The 25,560-nt window shown below is 41.1% G+C and overlaps 1 protein-coding gene and 1 long non-coding RNA gene across 2 annotated transcripts in view; one reads left to right on the forward strand and one right to left on the reverse strand.

The window, feature by feature from the left end:
• Positions 1 to 264: 264 nt before the first annotated feature.
• The window catches only part of LOC118376541 (sterile alpha motif domain-containing protein 9-like), a 32,473-nt gene continuing 7,177 nt past the window's right edge, over positions 265 to 25,560 (forward strand). The window contains exons 1-6 of the mRNA XM_052520365.1: positions 265 to 429; positions 4,123 to 4,184; positions 7,817 to 11,211; positions 11,575 to 11,612; positions 13,417 to 13,484; positions 15,819 to 16,033. Coding sequence (XP_052376325.1) covers positions 8,289 to 11,211; positions 11,575 to 11,612; positions 13,417 to 13,484; positions 15,819 to 16,033 — 3,244 coding nt within the window. The 5' untranslated portion in view covers positions 265 to 429; positions 4,123 to 4,184; positions 7,817 to 8,288. The remainder of the gene's footprint in view (positions 430 to 4,122; positions 4,185 to 7,816; positions 11,212 to 11,574; positions 11,613 to 13,416; positions 13,485 to 15,818; positions 16,034 to 25,560) is intronic.
• Positions 19,281 to 24,605, reverse strand: LOC127930648 (uncharacterized). The gene is made up of 3 exons (XR_008138607.1): positions 23,046 to 24,605; positions 19,472 to 22,696; positions 19,281 to 19,417 (listed from the first exon to the last, which is right to left on the reverse strand). It is a non-coding gene; the product is annotated as an uncharacterized LOC127930648 (long non-coding RNA).

Below are 25,560 nucleotides of genomic sequence, written 5' to 3' on the forward strand. Positions count from 1 at the left end.
ATCCTGACTTCCAATAGGAATTACATATCAGGGAAGGACTGAGTAGAGTCAGGTGTCAGATGTAGAGGAGGAAGGAACGTTGACTACACTGACAGAACACAGCCTGTTGTGACTTATTGGTTAATCATAACACTCACCCACTGGCAAGATTGCAAGGAAATCCTTTTGTGGGCAGGACATAGTAACATTGGGCAGGGTGATGTTCCGACCTGTTTTACCAGTTCTCTCTGTCCTTCCCTTTACAGGAAATCAAAGCTGAATAAGGTGTGTGTAGTAGTTGGCCCTGTAGTCACTGCTGTTTTGTAATCATACGTGGACCAGAATCTCTGGTTGATACACAAAAAGAAGCTTGCTGTAGTTGGTGTGTTGGAATGAATAGTCAAGGTTTCTCCACAAGTCCAGTGCTTGTATGGGTAGACCAGACGGAAGGTACGTTTGTTTTCGTCTCTCATATTTATAATTGTTACAACTCAGAAACGTAAGATATTTTTGGAAGAGCTATATCGTTTGCACCCAATAGCCTCGGAGAAAAGCAAAACGTTCAGTCTGCGGAGTTCCCAGCAAACATGTCCACATTGGCTTTGGGGGATTGTTAACGTGGGGCTATGTAACACACACACACACACACACACACACACACACACACACACACACACACACACACACACACACACACACACACACACACACACACACACACACACACACACACGGAGAGAAGAAAGATGTTAAGGAAGAATGAAACACATTAATTGCTGTAATTGTATCTGTGATCTTAGATGAGACCTTCACATGGTGCTGTTAGACTGGGGTTGTATAGTTCCATTACATGGTGCTGTTAGACTGGGGTTGTATAGTTCCATTACATGGTGCTGTTAGACTGGGGTTATATAGTTCCATTACATGGTGCTGTTAGACTGGGGTTGTATAGTTCCATTACATGGTGCTGTTAGACTGGGGTTGTATAGTTCCATTACATGGTGCTGTTAGACTGGGGTTGTATAGTTCCATTACATGGTGCTGTTAGACTGGGGTTGTATAGTTCCATTACATGGTGTTGTTAGACTGGGGTTGTATAGTTCCATTACATGGTGTTGTTAGACTGGGGTTGTATAGTTCCATTACATGGTGCTGTTAGACTGGGGTTGTATAGTTCCATTACATGGTGCTGTTAGACTGGGGTTGTATAGTTCCATTACATGGTGTTGTTAGACTGGGGTTGTATAGTTCCATTACATGGTGTTGTTAGACTGGGGTTGTATAGTTCCATTACATGGTGTTGTTAGACTGGGGTTGTATAGTTCCATTACATGGTGCTGTTAGACTGGGGTTGTATAGTTCCATTACATGGTGTTGTTAGACTGGGGTTGTATAGTTCCATTACATGGTGTTGTTAGACTGGGGTTGTATAGTTCCATTACATGGTGCTGTTAGACTGGGGTTGTATAGTTCCATTACATGGTGTTGTTAGACTGGGGTTGTATAGTTCCATTACATGGTGTTGTTAGACTGGGGTTGTATAGTTCCATTACATGGTGCTGTTAGACTGGGGTTGTATAGTTCCATTACATGGTGCTGTTAGACTGGGGTTGTATAGTTCCATTACATGGTGCTGTTAGACTGGGGTTGTATAGTTCCATTACATGGTGCTGTTAGACTGGGGTTGTATAGTTCCATTACATGGTGCTGTTAGACTGGGGTTGTATAGTTCCATTACATGGTGCTGTTAGACTGGGGTTGTATAGTTCCATTACATGGTGCTGTTAGACTGGGGTTGTATAGTTCCATTACATGGTGCTGTTAGACTGGGGTTGTATAGTTCCATTACATGGTGCTGTTAGACTGGGGTTATATAGTTCCATTACATGGTGCTGTTAGACTGGGGTTGTATAGTTCCATTACATGGTGCTGTTAGACTGGGGTTATATAGTTCCATTACATGGTGCTGTTAGACTGGGGTTGTATAGTTCCATTACATGGTGCTGTTAGACTGGGGTTATATAGTTCCATTACATGGTGCTGTTAGACTGTGGTTGTATAGTTCCATTACATGGTGCTGTTAGACTGGGGTTATATAGTTCCATTACATGGTGCTGTTAGACTGGGGTTGTATAGTTCCATTACATGGTGCTGTTAGACTGGGGTTGTATAGTTCCATTACATGGTGCTGTTAGACTGGGGTTGTATAGTTCCATTACATGGTGCTGTTAGACTGGGGTTGTATAGTTCCATTACATGGTGCTGTTAGACTGGGGTTGTATAGTTCCATTACATGGTGCTGTTAGACTGGGGTTGTATAGTTCCATTACATGGTGCTGTTAGACTGGGGTTGTATAGTTCCATTACATGGTGCTGTTAGACTGGGGTTGTATAGTTCCATTACATGGTGCTGTTAGACTGGGGTTGTATAGTTCCATTACATGGTGCTGTTAGACTGGGGTTGTATAGTTCCATTACATGGTGCTGTTAGACTGGGGTTGTATAGTTCCATTACATGGTGTTGTTAGACTGGGGTTGTATAGTTCCATTACATGGTGCTGTTAGACTGGGGTTGTATAGTTCCATTACATGGTGCTGTTAGACTGGGGTTGTATAGTTCCATTACATGGTGCTGTTAGACTGGGGTTGTATAGTTCCATTACATGGTGCTGTTAGACTGGGGTTGTATAGTTCCATTACATGGTGCTGTTAGACTGGGGTTATATAGTTCCATTACATGGTGCTGTTAGACTGGGGTTATATAGTTCCATTACATGGTGCTGTTAGACTGGGGTTGTATAGTTCCATTACATGGTGCTGTTAGACTGGGGTTGTATAGTTCCATTACATGGTGCTGTTAGACTGGGGTTGTATAGTTCCATTACATGGTGCTGTTAGACTGGGGTTGTATAGTTCCATTACATGGTGCTGTTAGACTGGGGTTGTATAGTTCCATTACATGGTGCTGTTAGACTGGGGTTGTATAGTTCCATTACATGGTGCTGTTAGACTGGGGTTATATAGTTCCATTACATGGTGCTGTTAGACTGGGGTTATATAGTTCCATTACATGGTGCTGTTAGACTGGGGTTGTATAGTTCCATTACATGGTGCTGTTAGACTGGGGTTGTATAGTTCCATTACATGGTGCTGTTAGACTGGGGTTGTATAGTTCCATTACATGGTGCTGTTAGACTGGGGTTGTATAGTTCCATTACATGGTGCTGTTAGACTGGGGTTGTATAGTTCCATTACATGGTGCTGTTAGACTGGGGTTGTATAGTTCCATTACATGGTGCTGTTAGACTGGGGTTGTATAGTTCCATTACATGGTGCTGTTAGACTGGGGTTGTATAGTTCCATTACATGGTGCTGTTAGACTGGGGTTGTATAGTTCCATTACATGGTGCTGTTAGACTGGGGTTGTATAGTTCCATTACATGGCATTGTGCTATGTATGAATTTCAGTTCCCTATTATGAGTGAACTGCCTTTAGGAAGTAACACCCCCAGGAAGTGTCCTAAATGGCTTCATATTCCCTATATAGTGCACTACATTCCACCAGAGCCCTATGAAGAAGTACACTATACAGGGAATAGAAGGCCATTTGTGACGAATCTCTTGTGTAGGATCCGTATCCTGAAAAAGTGTTTTTCTACACGTAGTAGTGGTTTATCATGTAGGAGTGGTTTATCATGTAGGAGTGGTTTATCATGTAGGAGTGGTTTATCATGTAGGAGTGGTTTATCATGTAGGAGTGGTTTATCATGTAGGAGTGGTTTATCATGTAGGAGTGGTTTATCATGTTGGAGTGGTTTATCATGTAGGAGTGGTTTATCATGTAGGAGTGGTTTATCATGTTGGAGTGGTTTATCATGTAGGAGTGGTTTATCATGTAGGAGTGGTTTATCATGTAGGAGTAGTTCATCATGTAGGAGTGGTTCATCATGTAGGAGTGGTTTATCATGTAGGAGTGGTTCATCATGTAGAAGTGGTTCATCATGTAGGAGTGGTTCATCATGTAGGAGTGGTTTATCATGTTGGAGTGGTTTATCATGTTGGAGTGGTTTATCATGTAGGAGTGGTTTATCATGTAGGAGTGGTTTAAGTAAAAACGAAACTAAATCTGTCTTTGTTAAGCAGGATCCATTTGGAGACGACAGAGCACAAGATAATCTCTATTCACGGAGAGAGGAGATGACAAAGTAAGTATCCAGAATGGAGATAGAGGAAAGACCAAGCAGATTAAAAAGTGATTTTCTAAATGATAGAGTATTAGACAGGAAGTTCATTGAATAACGGTTTAACTAAGTCCCCGTCACCGGCAACGTTGACAGAGGAAGTGAATGTTAAGATGGTGGTGGAGATTAGACCATTGTCAATAAAAAAAGTACTTTGGTGGTGAATGGAATACTGAATACATTTTTGATAACCACATACAATGACAACGGCAATTACATGAACATTCAATTCGCTATGAGTTTAATTAGTGAGCATGGCACTGAGGTGTATAACTGTAACGGTTTTCTTCTGGTGAAAGAGAGGCGGACCGCAATGCAGCGTGGTTAGTTTTGTCCATCTTTAATAAAGATGAAAATACAACAATCTACAAAACAAGAAACGTGAAAAAAAACGAAACAGTCCTATCTGGTGCCACAAACACAAAGACAGGAACAATCACCCACAAAACCCAACACAGTCCTATCTGGTGCCACAAACACAAAGACAGGAACAATCACCCACAAAACCCAACACAGTCCTATCTGGTGCCACAAACACAAAGACAGGAACAATCACCCACAAAACCCAACACAGTCCTATCTGGTGCCACAAACACAAAGACAGGAACAATCACCCACAAAACCCAACACAGTCCTATCTGGTGCCACAAACACAAAGACAGGAACAATCACCCACCAAACCCAACACAAAACAGTCCTATCTGGTGCCACAAACACAAAGACAGGAACAATCACCCACCAAACCCAACACAAAACAGTCCTATCTGGTGCCACAAACACAAAGACAGGAACAATCACCCACAAAACCCAACACAAAACAGTCCTATCTGGTGCCACAAACACAAAGACAGGAACAATCATCCACAAAACCCAACACAAAACAGTCCTATCTGGTGCCAAACACAAAGACAGGAACAATCACCCACAAAACAGTCCTATCTGGTGCCACAAACACAAAGACAGGAACAATCACCCACCAAACCCAACACGAAACAGTCCTATCTGGTGCCACAAACACAAAGACAGGAACAATCACCCACCAAACCCAACACAAAACAGTCCTATCTGGTGCCACAAACACAAAGACAGGAACAATCACCCACCAAACCCAACACAAAACAGTCCTATCTGGTGCCACAAACACAAAGACAGGAACAATCACCCACAAAACCCAACACAAAACAGTCCTATCTGGTGCCACAAACACAAAGACAGGAACAATCACCCACAAAACCCAACACAAAACAGGCTACCTAAATATGGTTCCCAATCAGAGACGATGACTAACACCTGCCTCTGATTGAGAACCATATCAGGCCAAACATAGAAATAGACAAACCAGACACACAACATAGAATGCCCACCCAGCTCACGTCCTGACCAACACTAAAACAAGGAAAACACATACGAACGATGGACAGAACGTGACAATAACTTGGAACAGAGTTGATGGGAATGAACACATAGTGTAGAGTGTAGGATATCCTGCACACTGTTGTTCCATGGAAGTAGGAGTCCCAGCAAACCTGTCCACATTGGCCCAATGCAGGTTAAAATATTGGCCCCATGTAGGCCGCCCATATTCGACCGATGTGACTACACTGTACAATAACATACTACATACACTCTGCAGTATCCCTCATGTGTAGGAGTTACTATAGAATTTTGTCGTATACTGTAGATACTACAGTAATACTACAGTAATGTCTGCAAAACCACTACAGTCTGCAAAACCACTACACTTTTTTACCTATAGTAAATACTACAGTATTTCATTTGCTTATACCCTGCCCATTCCCCTCCCCATATCCCTATTTGGTACATGCAAGTTGTAAAATATAGCAGAACTGCTGAACAATGTGTTCGGACCCCAGTCCTACCTACAGGTTATGAAAATGTGCTATTTTACTATTTCTCCAGTAATACTAAAAGAGCAATAGAGAAAGCACTCCAGTTCTATGTCAAAGATAATACAACTAAAGCAATACATTAATTACTACAGTATGTTACAATCTGCAAAAACACTACATTAATTACTACAGTATATTACAATCTGCAAAAATACTATATTAATTACTATAGTGTACACGACAGTTCTCTTTTACTACAGTATTTATTAACTGTAAATACTACAGCATACCACAGTAAATACTACAGTATTCATTGTAGTGTTTTTGCCCCCAAAAATTATGTGTTTTTGATGTGGGTTAGCCCGTGCTGGACTTGGTGTGGGTTAGCCTGTGTTGGGCTGGTGTGGGCTTTTTGTGGCTAGCATGTGTTAGGCTCATTTCAGTTTGGTCTAGGCTATGCCTGTGTTGGGTTGGTCTCGGCTGGCCCGTGTAAGGCTAATGTGGGCTTGGTGTGGGATAACCAGTGTTGGGCTGGTGTGAGCTTGGTTTTGGCTAGCCTGTGTTGGGATGGTGTGGTCTCGGTGTATACAAGTGTTGGGCTGGTGTGGGCTACCATGTGCTGGGCAGGTTGGGCTTGATGTGGGATAGCTAGTGCCCACCTTACCCACCGAATACTCACATGGGCCAATGGGGTCATATTTGCTGGCATTCCTGGCTTCTATGACAACAGACCAACAAATACACACAGCTTACAGTAACTTTATACAGTGGGTGAGGAATCAGGGCAAAGGGTTTCAAAATGCCTTCTATCCCATTTACTAGGAAATCACTTTAAAAGTGTATGCTTTTACAGTGTGTGTATGGTAATTAGTTTGTAAGGTGCGTAGTTCAGCAGTGTTTTAGCTGTATTAGATCGAGCTGAAATGGTCTTTTAACTGTATTAGAAATACGTATTTTGAATTACTTCTGAGTATTTTGTCATTTGAATTACACTGGGCTGAACTACAATCCAATGTATTCGATATTTGGTATTCTCAAAATACTGTCATTTGTATTTTCAAAATGCAAAATACGTTTACATTTTGTGGCCCCTCGCTTTTCATCCTGCATTGGTATCAGAAGTCTAATTGCACTATGGCAATATATAAAAGCTTCTGTTACATGACAAATATAAATGTATATGTAAAAGTGAACAATTGCAAAGCATGCTGAGTACTATTCTAATGAGCTCCGCCCCTGAAATGAGTTAAAAAATAATACCCAGTGTGCTTTGCAGTTTATTTTGGTGTGTTCATTTTCAATTATAAATTTCGATTTTGGTCATTTAGCAGACACTGTTATCCAGCTTGACTTGCTTCAACTAAGGTAGATAAACGACAACATATCACAGTCATAGCAAGTAAAACGTTTTTGTAACAGTTACTGAGAATTTGGTTGCTGTTCGGCCCATCTACTTCCAAATGTATTTTTGTATTTTGAAATGCAAAAAACATATATATTTTTTAAATACTGTACAATACAAAATACAAGTCTGGTATTTTGTTTGTAAAAATGTGTAATTCAGCAGGGTTTTAACTATATCAGATGAAGCTGAAATTGTCCCTTGATCTTGACAGTATTTTGTATCAGTATTTTGTATCAGTATTTCTTCATTGTAATTCAGTAATTTTTGCCTGGTTTTCATTCATCAAACTTAATCTTATTTTGACTGAAACTTTGTTTGTTTCCGGAACATTCTCCCTGTAGACTGGACATGACAAAAACCTGTTGAAAATAACCAAGATCAACTGGAACAAACGACAGCTCCACGTAAAAAATAACATTGTCTTTGTTTAACAAAGCTTCATTCAAATGTGGCCTTCATTAAACCCAATAGAAAGCAAGGAACAAAGTCCTGACCAACAACCATTGGCTTTATCTCAAATCAATCAACTATTTTTGAACCTCCCTCTGAACACAGCCTCTGAGCACCCTATACGTCTCTGATTCACGGCCATGCCTCGCACTCATGTGATTTGCAAAGAGAAAATACATGCAATACATTAGTTGGATTGGTTGATATTCCAGGCTTATCTGTGCTGTACTTAGTAAAAGCCTAGGGGAAAGGTTACTCCCTCCTTGCCACAGGAATTATCAGCCTTTGCAGGCGTCATCAGATGCCACAGATGCAAATCTCTTTTCCCTCCACTGTGAGAGAGTCTCAGCATAGCTACCTGTCATGGCAGGCAAAGTGATACCAACCCTACCCAATGCTGGAGGGGGGGTGATTCTCATGGACAGTCAACTCATGGACTCACTCTCATTTCTAGATGTCTTGAGTGCAAGTGAGTTTGAAGGAGAACAAATCGACCCAGCAGTTGCTTTGGAGACTGAGACAGATTTTTACAAGGGAACCCCACCTAAATGGATGAACTTTTACCTGGCCGAAGAGAGGGCAAACTCTGACAGCAGTGCCACACCTACAGGAGAAAAAAAGGACATTGAATGTATCAGAAGAGATGGTTATGAAAAGCTGAGGGAACTCATCAAATTACAGAGACAGGGCAGTTGGAGTGTAAACAGTATTAAGCTGTTGCACCAGCCAGGCAGCGGAGGAACCACCCTGGCCATGCAAATACTCTGGGACCTGAGGAAAGAGCTCAGGTGTGCTGTTCTAGTCGACCCGTCTTCTGACAAGAAAGATTTGGGCAAACAAGTCCAGAAAGACCCCCTGTCGGACACCAGGATTATTGCTAAACAGGTGGTCGAACTTTTTGCTACCGGTGATCCAGAAAACCAGAATACAGTGCTTCTTTTGCAGGACAATGAACACCTGAGGGACCACTTACAGGACTTCCTCATCAGAGAAATAACAGAGCAAAAAATCAGTGCTCAATTCCCAGTGGTCATCGTTCTACAATGCATACGCTCGACCTGTATCATAGACGATGAGGAGGATGAGAGTAGAACTGAGGCAGATTTACTCCTGAAATCACGTCTTTCTGACAAAGAGAAAACAAGCTTTGTTAGCAAAGACAAACTAGTACAGAGGCATCACAGAGACGAGATGGGGAAGTTTCACGGCTTTAACATAATGCTAAATAATTTCAATGAAGAATACACGAGAAAAACATTTTGTTCGGAAGAGGGAAAAGAAATCATCAAATATCTTCAGCAAAACAAAGTCTCCCGTAACACCAAACTTTTTGCCTTTTTAGCTCTGGTGAACTCCTATGTTTCTGGCTCCTACCTCTTACAGTCACAATGTGAGGCATTCCTCAGCCATCAAGACCCCTTTGGTGTGAACTTGTCATTTGAGAAACGCATGCAACCTTTCAGTGATCTCATAGTCACATTCTCAAGACATGGAGGAGAAGACAAGAGAGTCCGCATAGCACACCCAGTACTTGCACATCAATGTGTTCAGTTGCTGGCAGATGCTGGTATAGCTAGGAGCTCAGCAACACTGGACTTTCTGCAGTACTTAACCAGACAACAAATTCAGCCATCCTTGTTACTGTTCTTCAAAGACATGTTAACAAAGAGAGAAACAACCTCAAATGGCCAAGAGATCTTTTCCAGGTTAATTCTAGATATCGAGAAACATGAAGGCATTCCCGAATGTGCGAATGTGTTGAAAACCGCATCAGAAACATTTAAACATGATCCGTTCTACCCTCAATCTCTTGCACGTTTTTACTACATCAAAATGTCTGATTTTACAAGAGCTGAGATTTGGGCTGAAAAAGCTAAAGAGAGAGTTCCCACCAACTCATTCATTGCTGATACACTGGGACAAGTTCATAAGAACCATTTGTTTAAACAAGTCAATGGCAAATCAGGTGAAAAATCAGGGACCAGAGATATTTTGTTTTGGGCAGAGAAAGCCATCAAGGCTTTCAAACAAGAGGAGGAGTTAGCTGAAAGGGAATCAGTGAATCACATGGAGGGTGACAGTCCAACGAAAATGTACCACACCTTCAACAACAGGGGAATCTTTGGTTATCTACAGGTTGCTAACATGGTTTATAATTCCCTCACAAATCTCAACCCAAAATGGAGGAAAATCCTTACCCAGGAAATATCAGCTGAACATCTCTCGATATTGTCTGAGGACAGAAAGCTCATGAAGTACCAGACTTTCATCACCAGCCTCAGAGTTGCGGTTGAAAGGAAATTTTACAATTTTTTTGAGAGTTACCTCACTTACTCTGAGCCCAGGAACTGGAAGGATCAGACACCATACTTTCAGCGAAACATTGTTGATTGTTTTTGCAATTATACAAGTGCCCCCAGTCCAAAAGAGGAACTACCATTAAAGACACTCAAAGAAAAAATGGCCTCTACCTTTCCTGGCCTCTCCACCCTCAATCGAAATGCCAACTTGAGTAAAATCACAGAGCTGTGGAAAATAATCAATAAAGAAAACCCTGACGATGTCAACACTGCCTGTAATTACATCCTGGCCAACATCCTCCAGACCAATGAGCCAGTGGCATCTCCAGAACCTGCAACTCTACCACAACTTAGAGCCATTCTTCAGAAGTTCATGAAGAAAGAAAATACCACACTTTGGACTCCAGAGTTTTACCTCCTTGTCCTTCTACTGTTTTGGCCCGAGGAGGCAAGAGAGGGCGATGTCACCAATGACATTGATCTTAACAAGTATGTTGAGTGCATGAAACAGGCCTTTGACAACAAATACAAGAAGTACCTACAATCTAGGGAACTTGTGCCCTTGTTTTACCTGGGTAAAGGTGCTGGGTTGAAAAGACTTGTTCACAAATCAAGCATAGACGACATCTGTGTGGGTCTGAAAGAAAGGAAATCAAGGACTCTCAATAAAACAAGAGGCAGTGCAGAGATCAGGGACACGTGCATTCAGGATCACCTTCTTCGTGTCAATGGAGTGGTCAGAGTACATAAAGCATTTGCCCGTATGGCAGATAAAGAGATCGAGATTTGTCCCCAGAAACAGGCCAGTGTGTGGAAGGATGGCAACATTTCATTTTACCTTGGCTTCAATATCCGTGGCCCTCAAGCTTTTGACATAAAGTACACAATGCCCACAGTGGGATCTGGAGGAAATGTTCAGAAACAAAGGGATGATGCCATTGGATCAGAGGGAACCAGAATGGAAGAATCAAAAACATTCAATCAACGTAAGTCATACCTTGACTTGTATTAGGTCTATTCCACATGATGGTGCCCGTTTTAAATGTTAGTAATGAGTGTAAAACTTTGAAGTAAATGTTTACCTGGTAATGTTGAATTATCTAGACATTGGGGGCAAAATAAGTGACTTTCTAAAAAATGAATACACAGATGAAAGTTAGTCTTATACAGAATATTATGTGGGGTGAATATCTCGATTTATATTCATGTTCGACAGTTGTTTATTTGGTTTAATACAAATATACAATGTTGTGTATAATGTGTCCATGGGTTTATTTCTGAGATACAGTACCAGATGGCTCCAAATCCAAAACAAGTAAGAAAATGTTGACCATTGATTCTTATTTCAGGGATTCCAAAGGGCTTTAAGACTTCTAGCCACATTCATGTAAGTAATCATTTACTTTATATATATATATATATATATATATATATATATATATATATATATACAGTGGGGCAAAAAACGTATTTAGTCAGCCACCAATTGTGCAAGTTCTCCCGCTTAAAAAGATGCAAGAAGCCTGTAATTTTCATCATAGGTACACTTCAACTATGACAGACAAAATTAGGAGAAAAAAATCCAGAAAATCACATTGTAGGATTTTTAATTAATTATGGTGGAAAATAAGTATTTGGTCACCTACAAACAAGCAAGATTTCTGGCTCTTACAGACCTGTAACTTCTTCTTTAAGAGGCTCCTTTGTCCTCCACTCGTTACCTGTATTAATGGCACCTGTTTGAACTTGTATCAGTATAAAATACACCTGTACACAACCTCAAACAGTCACACTCCAAACTCCACTATGGCCATGACCAAAGAGCTGTCAAAGGACACCAGAAACAAAATTGTAGACCTGCACCAGGCTGGGAAGACTGAATCTGCAATAGGTAAGCAGCTTGGTTTGAAGAAATCAACTGTGGGAGCAATTATTAGGAAATGGAAGACATACAAGACCACTGATAATCTCCCTCAATCTGGGGCTCTATGCAAGAACTCACCCTGTGGGGTCAAAATGATCACAAGAACGGTGAGCAAAAATCCCAGAACCAAACGGGGGGACCTAGTGAATGACCTGCAGAGAGCTGGGACCAAAGTAACAAAGCCTACCATCAGTAACACACTACGCCGCCAGGGACTCAAATCCTGCAGTGCCAGACGTGTCCCCCTGCTTAAGCCAGGACATGTCCAGGCCCGTCTGAAGTTTGCTAGAGAGCATTTGGATGATCCAGAAGAAGATTGGGAGAATGTCATATGGTCAGATGAAACCAAAATATAACTTTTTGGTAAAAACTCAACTCGTCGTGTTTGGACAAAGAATGCTGAGTTGCATCCAAAGAACACCATACCTACTGTGAAGCATGGGGGTGGAAACATAATGTTTTGGGGCTGTTTTTCTGCAAAGGGACAGGACGATCCGTGTAAAGGAAAGAATGAATGGGGCCATGTATCGTGAGATTTTGAGTGAAAATCTCCTTCCATCAGCAAGGGCATTGAAGATGAAACGTGGCTGGGTCTTTCAGCATGACAATGATCCCAAACACACCGCCCGTGCAACGAAGGAGTGGCTTCGTAAGAAGCATTTCAAGGTCCTGGAGTGGCCTAGCCAGTCTCCAGATCTCAACCCCATAGAAAATCTTTGGAGGGAGTTGAAAGTCCGTGTTGCCCAGCAACAGCCCAAAAACATCACTGCTCTAGAGGAGATCTGCATGGACGAATGGGCCAAAATACCAGCAACAGTGTGTGACAACCTTTTGAAGACTTACAGAAAACGTTTGACCTCTGTCATTGCCAACAAAGGGTATATAACAAAGTATTGAGATAAACTTTTGTTATTGACCAAATACTTATTTTCCACCATAATTTGCAAATAAATTCATTAAAAAATCCTACAATGTGATTATCTGGATTTTTTTCTCTCATTTTGTCTGTCATAGTTGAAGTGTACCTATGATGAAAATTACAGGCCTCTCTCTCTCTTTTTAAGTGGGCGAACTTGCACAATTGGTGGCTGACTAAATACTTTTTTGCCCGACTGTGTATATATATATATATATATATATATATATATATATATATATATATTTTAAAACTTTTATTTAACCAGGCAAGTCAGTTAAGAGCTAATTATTATTTACAATGATGCCTTAGGAACATTAAAGTGCTGACATGATAGTGTTCCTTTTTCAGACCCCAACTCTTTGGACAGAACCTGAATGGAAAAACATCCATCCACAATTGACAAAAACCCATTACAGGTTAGCATTTATTATCCATGAATGCATTTTTCACTTGAAGGGGAAGGTCAGGATTTTACAACCTGATGTTAGATGGTTCCTCACGCTGACAGAAGTCTAAAAAACCAGGAGAAACTCTAATTCGTGGTTCAGTTTTGTCTAAACAGCCGCTCAGTTGGAGTGATGACACGTGTGGAAATGTTCAAAATGACACGGCCAAATCAACTCAAATCAACTCCATATTTGGTTTGATGTTAATTAAGATGAAAGAAAACACGCCGCTATTACTTCCATTGATTGTTTGCTTGTGGTTGCCAGGTTAGTTGAAGTTTGTAGGGCTGTTTTATTTCTTTCTTTGTCTTTTGGCAAGGGGAGCCCTGCTTCATACAAAACAATGCAGCAGGATGATATAATGTATAGAATTTATGATAGAAATACAACAATAAAGGCAGTATCATCAGAAGTACAACAATACTAGAAAAAAACAGTGAGCTCCAAAAGTATTGGGACAGTGAATTCTGTTGTAGTTTTGACTCTGTACTCCAGCACTTTGGATTTGAAATGATACAATGACTGTGAGGTTAAAGTGCAGACTGTCAGAAATTACAGCACTTTTTGTATTAGCATTGAGACAAATTAACTTTCATGTGTATTAAAGTACACTGAACAAAAAATATAAATGCAAAATGCAACAATTTCAAATATTTTACAAAGTTAAAGTTCATATTAGGAAATACATGTATTTGATCCTGGATTCCACATGACTAGGAATACAGATACAGAACACAGCTCTAGTGGAGATTACTGCAGTCAGCATGCCAATTGCACGCTCCCTCAAAACTTGAGACATCCTTGGCATTTTTGTTGTGTGACAAACTGCTCGTTTTAGTGGCTTTTTATTGTCCCCCGCACAAGGTGCACCTATGTAATTACCCTGCTGTTAAATCAGCTTCTTGATATGCCACACCTGTCAGGTGGATGGACTATCTTGGCAAAGGAGAAATGCTCACTAACAGGTATGGAAGAAAACCAAATATTTGAGAAATAAGCTTATTGTGCATATGGAACATTTCTGTGATCTTTTATTTCAGCTCATGAAACCTGGGCTCAACACTTTACATGTTGCGTTTATATTTTTGTTCAGTATATTTTATTTTGTTCCCAACAGAAAGGAAAGGAAAGGTAAATAAGAATAGAATATGTTTCTAAACACTTCTACATTAATGTTGCTAATGATGGATAATTAATCGGGAATTAACGATGAGCGAGAAAGTTACAGACGCATAAATATCATACCCCCAAGACATCCTAACCTCTCACAATTAGAATAACAGGAGGATATGACATTAAACCAGTACTGCTTTATTACACATAAGCAAATTTGTCCCAATACAGCACTTTTGGTCCCCTAAAATGGGGGGACTACAGTATGAAAAAGTGTTGTAATTTCTAAACGATTCACCTGATATGGATGAAAATACCTTCAAATTAAAGCTCTGTCAGCACTTCAACTTCATAGTCATTGTATCGTTTCAAATCCACAAATGCTGGAGTACGGAGCCAAAACCTTTGGAGCTCACTGTACATTTTGTCTGTGAACAGGTCATTTACCAATTCCCTAAAATGCCCAAATGGCAGTAGTGAATTTTAGGGTACTCAGTTTGGAACGCGGCAGTGAAGACAAACAAGGACAGACAATTTTTTGCACACTTCAGCACTCGCGGTCCCGTTCTGTGAGCTTGTTGTGTGGCCTGCCAATTAGCGACTGAGCCGTTGTTGCTCCAAGACGTTTCCACTTCACAATAGCAGCATTTACAGTTTCTCTAGCAGGGCAGAAATTTGACGAACTGACTTGTTGGAAAGGTGGCATCCTATGACGTTGAAAGTCACTGAGCTCTTCATTATACTGCCAATGTTTGTCTATGGAGATCGCATGGCTGTGTGCTCGGTTTTATACACCTGTCAGCAACGAATCCACTAATTCGAAGGGATGTCCACATACTGTACCTTTGGCCATGTCTTGTATTTCCTTCCTCTTTGTGTTAGAAGCGATGTGAGGTAAATATGGTCAATTCTGCAAGAGAGCTGTAAATGAATAGAATGCAATGTTGCGTTCTCTGCTTTGCCAGTGACAGCCAGCCCACTTCCTGATACAGATCACAGTGATGTCACACGTAATAATGCGGCGACAGCAACTACATCGCCGTAGTCAAAGCGACATCATTTATTTGACATAGAAATAAAACCTGACCAATGGATTATAGTTTCTCCTGGCCCATACACTACTTCCTGGGTGAGGAACCATCTAAAATATATATTTTTTAATGAGTGCCACTTCTGTCCTGTGGCCCCCAGGCTCCAGTGCCCCCATGCAGGCCTGTTCCAGTGCAGGTTGACAGGGCTTATGTTTCTGATGGAGGGGGAGGGGGAGGTGCTTTACAGGACTGTCCAATGGGACGACAGTCTCCTGCACTCCACAGGCCGGACACCTGCCGGACCTCTGTTCAGCATTAAGTGTCCTCTGGGATCTGTTCGTCAGTTACACCTCCCACACTGTGAGATTTCCTCTGGTGAGTTTTACACTACGTCTTCATCAAAGTTCAGCATCTGTCCAAATGCCAACATAATGTCAACATCTGTCCAAATAGACAATTGAAACACCCACATAATTCTTGGGATAGGGCAGAGTCATTAAAGACTTCAACTGGGTACATGGTAAGGAAACAGGTCACGCTAGACAGAATTACACAAATATTATTAATAACTAATTCATTAAGGTGTTACAGTTACAGGGGTAAATATGTTGATTAATTAATTAATTGAAACAAACTGCTTGCCTACTACAGAAGTCCATCAAACAGCGTTCTTAAAGTTGTTTTAGTTGAAGGGTTAAGTACACACGGTTTAAATGTCACAGCAAATAATTTAGGGCCAAATTCAAATAGATCTGCTTTAGCCGACAGATCCGCTTTAGTCGACAGATCCGCTTTAGTCAACAGATCCGCTTTAGTCAACAGATCCGCTTTAGTCGACAGATCCGCTTTAGTCGACAGATCTGCTTTAGTCAACAGATCCGCTTTAGTCAACAGATCCGCTTTAGTCGACAGATCCGCTTTAGTCGACAGATCCGCTTTAGTCGACAGATCCGCTTTAGTCGACAGATCCGCTTTAGCCGACAGATCCGCTTTAGTCGACAGATCCGCTTTAGTCGACAGATCCGCTTTAGTCGACAGATCCGCTTTAGTCGACAGATCCGCTTTAGTCGACAGATCCGCTTTAGTCGACAGATCCGCTTTAGTCGACAGATCCGCTTTAGTCGACAGATCCGCTTTAGTCGACAGATCCGCTTTAGTCGACAGATCCGCTTTAGTCGACAGATCCGCTTTAGTCGACAGATCCGCTTTAGTCGACAGATCCGCTTTAGTCGACAGATCCGCTTTAGTCGACAGATCCGCTTTAGTCGACAGATCCGCTTTAGTCGACAGATCCGCTTTAGTCGACAGATCCGCTTTAGTCGACAGATCCGCTTTAGTCGACAGATCCGCTTTAGTCGACAGATCCGCTTTAGTCGACAGATCCGCTTTAGCCGACAGATCCGCTTTAGTCGACAGATCCGCTTTAGCCGACAGATCTGCTTTAGTCGACAGCCACATAGCTGTTTTAACGGTGTAGTGGAGCTGCTTTACAGCTGTCAAATCCACAAATGGCTCCCGGCATTATACGGGACCTAAAGCGGACATTGGGATCGGCTGCACGGAGTTAAATTAAGAGAAATCCAATACAGCCTTGTTTACAAGTTCTAACACTGGAGTGTGAGATGTAATCTACGCCTCGATTAAACTGATAGAAATACTAATTATTTTGATTCATGATTTTCAAATTGAGTGTCATAATTTCAATATAGCTTACACTTTCTCGTTCTGAACTTTTAACCCGAGTGGGATGGGTGTGGCTTCTTGACAACGATCACAAGAGTAGCTGCTCACCGATTTGACAGCTCTATTGCAGTTCTACCTACCAACACCTCCAAAAACATCCACTATCACCATTGATCTGATTGGATCTAGGTCTTAGTTCAGTAGGTAGCAGCTCTCAGTCAAGGTAGAGCAAACAGAACAGCACACAGTGAGAAGCTACACAAGCAAGAAAGTGGGGCTACAAATTGACTGAGGATTCAGGATTTATTTATTTATTTTATTATAATAAAATGCAAACGGTTCAATAAATAAGTGACAACAACAATATTCTAAAACACCTTCACAACAACAATACTCTAAAACACCTTGACAACAACAATACTCTAAAACACCTTGACAACAACAATACTCTAAAACACATTCACAACAACAATACTCTAAAAACCTTGACAACAACAATACTCTGAAACACCTTGACAACAACAATACTCTAAAACACATTGGCAACCACAATACTCTGAAATACCTTCACAACAACAATACTCTAAAACACCTTGACAACAACAATACTCTGAAACACCTTCACAACAACAATACTCTAAAACACCTTCACAACAACAATACTCTAAAACACATTCACAACAATAATACTCTAAAACACCTTCACAACAATAATACTCTAAAACACCATGACAACAACAATACTCTAAAACACATTCACAACAACAATACTCTAAAACACCTTGACAACAACAATACTCTAAAACACCTTCACAGCAACAATACTCTAAAACACATTCACAACAACAATGCTCTAAAACACATTGACAACAACAATACTCTAAAACACCTTCACAACAACAATACTCTAAAACACATTCACAACAATAATACTCTAAAACACCTTCACAACAACAATACTCTAAAACACCATGACAACAACAATACTCTAAAACACCTTCACAACAACAATACTCTAAAACACCTTGACAACTACAATACTCTAAAACACCTTCACAACAACAATACTCTAAAAAACCTTCACAAACAGAATACTCTAAAACAAACCTGACAACAGCAATACTCTGAAACACCCTGACAACAGCAATACTCTAAAGCACCTTGACAACAACAATACTCTAAAACACCCTGACAACAGCAATACTCTAAAACAACTTGACAACTACAATACTCTAAAACACCTCCACAACAACAATACTCTAAAACACCTTGACAACAACAATACTCTAAAACACCTTCACAACAACAATACTCTAAAACACCTTGACAACTACAATACTCTAAAACTCCCTGACAACAGCAATACTCTAAAACACCCTGACAACAGCAATACTCTAAAGCACCTTAACAACAGCAATACTCTAAAACACCCTGACAACAGCAATACTCTAAAGCACCTTGACAACAACAATACTCTAAAACACCTTCACAAACACAATACTCTAAAACACCTTGACAACAACAATACTCTAAAACACATTGACAGCTACAATACTCTACAACACGTTGACAACAACACTACTCTAAAACACCTTGACAACAACAATACTTTAAATGCATTGACAACTACAATACTCTAATACACCTTGACAACTACAATACTCTAAAACCCCTTGACAACTACAATACTCTAAAACACCTTGACAACAACAATACTCTAAAACACCTTGACAACAACAATACTCTAAAACACCTCCACAACAACAATACTCTAAAACACCTCCACAACAACAATACTCTAAAACACCCTGACAACAGCAATACTCTAAAACACCTTGACAACTACAATACTCTAAAACACATTCACAACAACAATACTCTAAAACACCTCCACAACAACAATACTCTAAAACACCTCCACAACAACAATACCCTAAAACACCCTGACAACAACAATACTCTAAAACACCTTCACAAACACAATACTCTAAAACACATTGACAACAACAATACTCTAAAACACCTTGGCAACAACAATACTTTAAACGCATTGACAACAGCAATACTCTAAAACACCTTCACAACAACAATACTCTAAAACACCTTCACAGCAACAATACTCTAAAACACATTCACAACAACAATACTCTAAAACACATTGACAACAACAATACTCTAAAACACCTTCACAACAACAATACTCTAAAACACCTCCACAACAACAATACTCTAAAACACCTCCACAACAACAATACTCTAAAACACCCTGACAACAACAATACTCTAAAACACCTTCACAAACACAATACTCTAAAACACATTGACAACAACAATACTCTAAAACACCTTGGCAACAACAATACTTTAAACGCATTGACAACAACAATACTCTAAAACACCTTCACAACAACAATACTCTAAAACACCTTCACAGCAACAATACTCTAAAACACATTCACAACAACAATACTCTAAAACACATTGACAACAACAACAATACTCTAAAACACCTTCACAACAACATTACTCTAAAACACCTTCACAACAACAATACTCTAAAAAACCTTCACAAACAGAATACTCTAAAACACCCTGACAACAGCAATACTCTGAAACACCCTGACAACAGCAATACTCTAAAGCACCTTGACAACAACAATACTCTAAAACACCTTGACAACTACAATACTCTAAAACACCTCCACAACAACAATACTCTAAAATACCTCCACAACAACAATACTCTAAAACACCCTGACAACAACAATACTCTAAAACACCTTCACAAACACAATACTCTAAAACACATTGACAACTACAATACTCTAAAACACCTTCACAACAACAATACTCTAAAACACCTCCACAACAACAATACTCCAAAACACCTTGACAACAACAATACTCTAAAACACCTTCACAACAACAATACTCCAAAACACCTTGACAACAACAATACTCTAAAACACCTTCACAAACACAATACTCTAAAACACCTCGGCAACAACAAATCAAATCAAATCAAATCAAATGTATTTATATAGCCCTTCGTACATCAGCTGATATCTCAAAGTGCTGTACAGAAACCCAGCCTAAAACCCCAAACAGCAAACAATGCAGGTGTAAAAACACGGTGGCTAGGAAAAACTCCCTAGAAAGGCCAAAACCTAGGAAGAAACCTAGAGAGGAACCAGGCTATGTGGGGTGGCCAGTCCTCTTCTGGCTGTGCCGGGTAGAGATTATAACAGAACATGACCAAGATGTTCAAATGTTCATAAATGACCAGCATGGTCGAATAATAATAAGGCAGAACAGTTGAAACTGGAGCAGCAGCACAGTCAGGTGGACTGGGGACAGCAAGGAGCCATCATGTCAGGTAGTCCTGGGGCACGGTCCTAGGGCTCAGGTCCTCCGAGAGAGAGAAGAAAGAGAGAATTAGAGAGAGCATATGTGGGGTGGCCAGTCCTCTTCTGGCTGTGCCGGGTGGAGATTATAACAGAACGTGGCCAAGATGTTCAAATGTTCATAAATGACCAGCATGGTTGAATAATAGTAAGGCAGGACAGTTGAAACTGGAGCAGCAGCATGGCCAGGTGGACTGGGGACAGCAAGGAGTCATCATGTCAGGTAGTCCTGGGACATGGTCCTAGGGCCCAGGCCAGTTGAGACTGGAGCAGCAGCATGGCCAGGTGGACTGGGGACAGCAAGGAGTCATCATGTCAGGTAGTCCTGGGGCATGGTCCTAGGGCTCAGGTCCTCCGAGAGAGAGAAAGAAAGAGAGAAGGAGAGAATTAGAGAACGCACACTTAGATTCACACAGGACACCGAATAGGACAGGATAAGTACTCCAGATATAACAAACTGACCCTAGCCCCCCCCGACACATAAACTACTGCAGCAGAAATACTGGAGGCTGAGACAGGAGGGGTCAGGAGACACTGTGGCCCCATCCGAGGACACCCCCGGACAGGGCCAAACAGGAAGGATATAACCCCACCCACTTTGCCAAAGCACAGCCCCCACACCACTAGAGGGATATCTTCAACCATCAACTTACCATCCTGAGACAAGGCCGAGTATAGCCCACAAAGATCTCCGCCACAACAATACTCTAAAACACCTTGACAACAACAATACTCTAAAACACCTTCACAAACAAAATACTCTAAAACACCTTGACAGCAACAATATTCTAAAACACCTTCACAAACACAATACTCTAAAACACCTTGGCAACAACAATACTTTAAACGCATTGACAACAACAATACTCTAAAACACCTTCGCAACAACAATACTCTAAAACACCTTGACAACAACAATGCTCTAACACACCTTCACAACAACAATACTCTAAAACGCCTTGACAACAACAATACTCTAAAACACCTCACAACAGCAATACTCTAAAACACCCTGACAACAGCAATACCCTAAAGCACCTTGACAACAACAATACTCAAAAACACCCTGACAACAGCAATACTCTAAAACACCTTGACAACTACAATACTCTAAAACACCTTCACAACAACAATACTCTAAAACACCTCCACAACAACAATACTCTAAAACACCTTGACAACTACAATACTCTAAAACACGGCAACAACAATACTCTAAAACACCTTGACAACAACAATACTCTAAAACACCTTCACAAACACAATACTCTAAAACACCTTGACAACAACAATACTCTAAAACACATTGACAACTACAATACTCTAAAACACCTTGACAACAACAATACTCTAAAACACCTTGACAACAACAATACTCTAAAACGCCCCGACGGCAACAATACTCTAAAACACCTTGACAACAACAATACTCTAAAACACCTTGACAACATCAATACTCTAAAACGCCCCGACGGCAACAATACTCTAAAACACCTTCACAACAACAATACTCTAAAACACTTCCACAACAACAATACTCTAAAACACCTCCACAACAACAATACTCTAAAACACCTTCACAAACACAATACTCTAAAACACCTTGGCAACAACAATACTTTAAACGCATTGACAACAACAATACTCTAAAACACCTTCGCAACAACAATACTCTAAAACACCTTGACAACAACAATGCTCTAACACACCTTCACAACAACAATACTCTGAAACGCCTTGACAACAACAATACTCTAAAACACCTCACAACAGCAATACTCTAAAACACCCTGACAACAGCAATACTCTAAAGTACCTTGACAACAACAATACTCTAAAACACCCTGACAACAGCAATACTCTAAAACACATTGACAACTACAATACTCTAAAACACCTTCACAACAACAATACTCTAAAACACCTCCACAACAACAATACTCTAAAACACCTTGACAACAACAATACTCTAAAACACATTGACACCAACAATACTCTGAAACACCTTGACAACAACAATACCCTAAAACACATTGACAACTACAATACTCTAAAACACCTTGACAACAACAATACTTTAAACGCATTGACAACAACAATACTCTAAAACGCCCCGACGGCAACAATACTCTAAAACACCTTGACAACAACAATACTTTAAACGCGTTGACAACAACAATACTCTAAAACGACCTGACAACAACAATACTCTAAAACACCTTGACAACAACAATACTCTAAAGCACCTTGACAACAACAATACTCTAAAACACCCTGACAACAGCAATACTCTAAAACACCTTGACAACTAAAATACTCTAAAACACATTCACAACAACAATACTCTAAAACACTTCCACAACAACAATACTCTAAAACACCTCCACAACAACAATACTCTAAAACACCTTCACAAACACAATACTCTAAAACACCTTGGCAACAACAATACTTTAAACGCATTGACAACAACAATACTCTAAAACACCTTGACAACAACAATGCTCTAACACACCTTCACAACAACAATACTCTAAAACGCCTTGACAACAACAATACTCTAAAACACCTCACAACAGCAATACTCTAAAACACCCTGACAACAGCAATACTCTAAAGCACCTTGACAACAACAATACTCTAAAACACCCTGACAACAGCAATACTCTAAAACACCTTGACAACTACAATACTCTAAAACACCTTCACAACAACAATACTCTAAAACACCTCCACAACAACAATACTCTAAAACACCTTGACAACAACAATACTCTAAAACCCCTTGACAACTACAATACTCTAAAACACCGTGACAACAACAATACTCTAAAACACCTTGACAACAACAATACTCTAAAACACCCTGACAACAACAATACTCTAAAACACCTTGACAACTACAATAATCTAAAACACTTTGACCGCGTGGCAGCTTGGAGTCCAGCAGTCTACCTCTTCTCTCCCCGATCTGGCTTCAAATCAAATCAATTTATATTTGTCACATGCGCCGAATACAACAGGTGTAGACCTTACCGTGAAATGCTTACTTACAAGCCCTTAACCAACAACGCAGCAACCAACAACGTAGTTAAGAAAAGTAACACAAGAAAATTACATAACAATAAAGAGGCTATACAGGGTATTACGGTACTGAGTCAATGTGGAGGCTATATACAGGGGGTACCGGTATAGAGTCAATGTGGAGGCAATATACAGGGGGTACCGGTACAGAGTCAATGTGGAGGCTATATACAGGGGGTACCGGTATAGAGTCAATGTGGAGGCAATATACAGGGGGTACCGGTACAGAGTCAATGTGGAGGCTATATACAGGGGGTACCGGTACAGAGTCAATGTGGAGGCTATATACAGGGGGTACCGGTACAGAGTCAATGTGGAGGCTATATACAGGGTATTACGGTACTGAGTCAATGTGGAGGCTATATACAGGGGGTACCGGTATAGAGTCAATGTGGAGGCAATATACAGGGGGTACCGGTACAGAGTCAATGTGGAGGCTATATACAGGGGGTACCGGTACAGAGTCAATGTGGAGGCTATATACAGGGGGTACCGGTACAGAGTCAATGTGGAGGCTATATACAGGGTATTACGGTACAGAGTCAATGTGGAGGCTATATACAGGGGGTACCGGTACAGCATCAAAGTGGAGGCTATATACAGGGGGTACCAGTACAGAGTCAATGTGAAGGCTATATACAGGGGGTACCGGTACAGCGTCAAAGTGGAGGCTATATACAGGGGGTACCGGTACAGAGTCAATGTGGAGGCTATATACAGGGGGTACCGGTACAGAGTCAATGTGGAGGCTATTTACAGGGGGTACCAGTACTGAGTCAATGTGGAGGCAATATACAGGGGGTACCGGTACCGAGTCAATGTGCCAGGGGTACAGGTTAGTCTGGGAAATATGTAGATGTAGGTAGGGGTAAAGTGACTATTGGGTACAGGTTAGTCTGGGTAATATGTACATGTCGGTAGGGGTACAGGTTAGTCTGGGTAATATGTACATGTACATTTACATTTACATTTAAGTCATTTAGCAGACGCTCTTATCCAGAGCGACTTACAAATTGGTGCATTCACCTTATGACATCCAGTGGAACAGTCACTTTACAATAGTGCATCTAAATCTTAAAGGGGGGTGAGAAGGATTACTTATCCTATCCTAGGTATTCCTTAAAGAGGTGGGGTTTCAGGTGTCTCCGGAAGGTGGTGATTGACTCCGCTGTCCTGGCGTCGTGAGGGAGTTTGTTCCACCATTGGGGGGCCAGAGCAGCGAACAGTTTTGACTGGGCTGAGCGGGAACTGTACTTCCTCAGTGGTAGGGAGGCGAGCAGGCCAGAGGTGGATGAACGCAGTGCCCTTGTTTGGGTGTAGGACCTGATCAGAGCCTGGAGGTACTGAGGTGCCGTTCCCCTCACAGCTCCGTAGGCAAGCACCATGGTCTTGTAGCGGATGCGAGCTTCAACTGGAAGCCAGTGGAGAGAGCGGAGGAGCGGGGTGACGTGAGAGAACTTGGGAAGGTTGAACACCAGACGGGCTGCGGCGTTCTGGATGAGTTGTAGGGGTTTAATGGCACAGGCAGGGAGCCCAGCCAACAGCGAGTTGCAGTAATCCAGACGGGAGATGACAAGTGCCTGGATTAGGACCTGCGCCGCTTCCTGTGTGAGGCAGGGTCGTACTCTGCAGATGTTGTACAGCATGAACCTACAGGAACGGGCCACCGCCTTGATGTTAGTTGAGAACGACAGGGTGTTGTCCAGGATCACGCCAAGGTTCTTAGCGCTC

This window comes from Oncorhynchus keta, chromosome 6 (genome assembly GCF_023373465.1).
Source record: "Oncorhynchus keta strain PuntledgeMale-10-30-2019 chromosome 6, Oket_V2, whole genome shotgun sequence".
Lineage (NCBI taxonomy): Eukaryota > Metazoa > Chordata > Actinopteri > Salmoniformes > Salmonidae > Oncorhynchus > Oncorhynchus keta.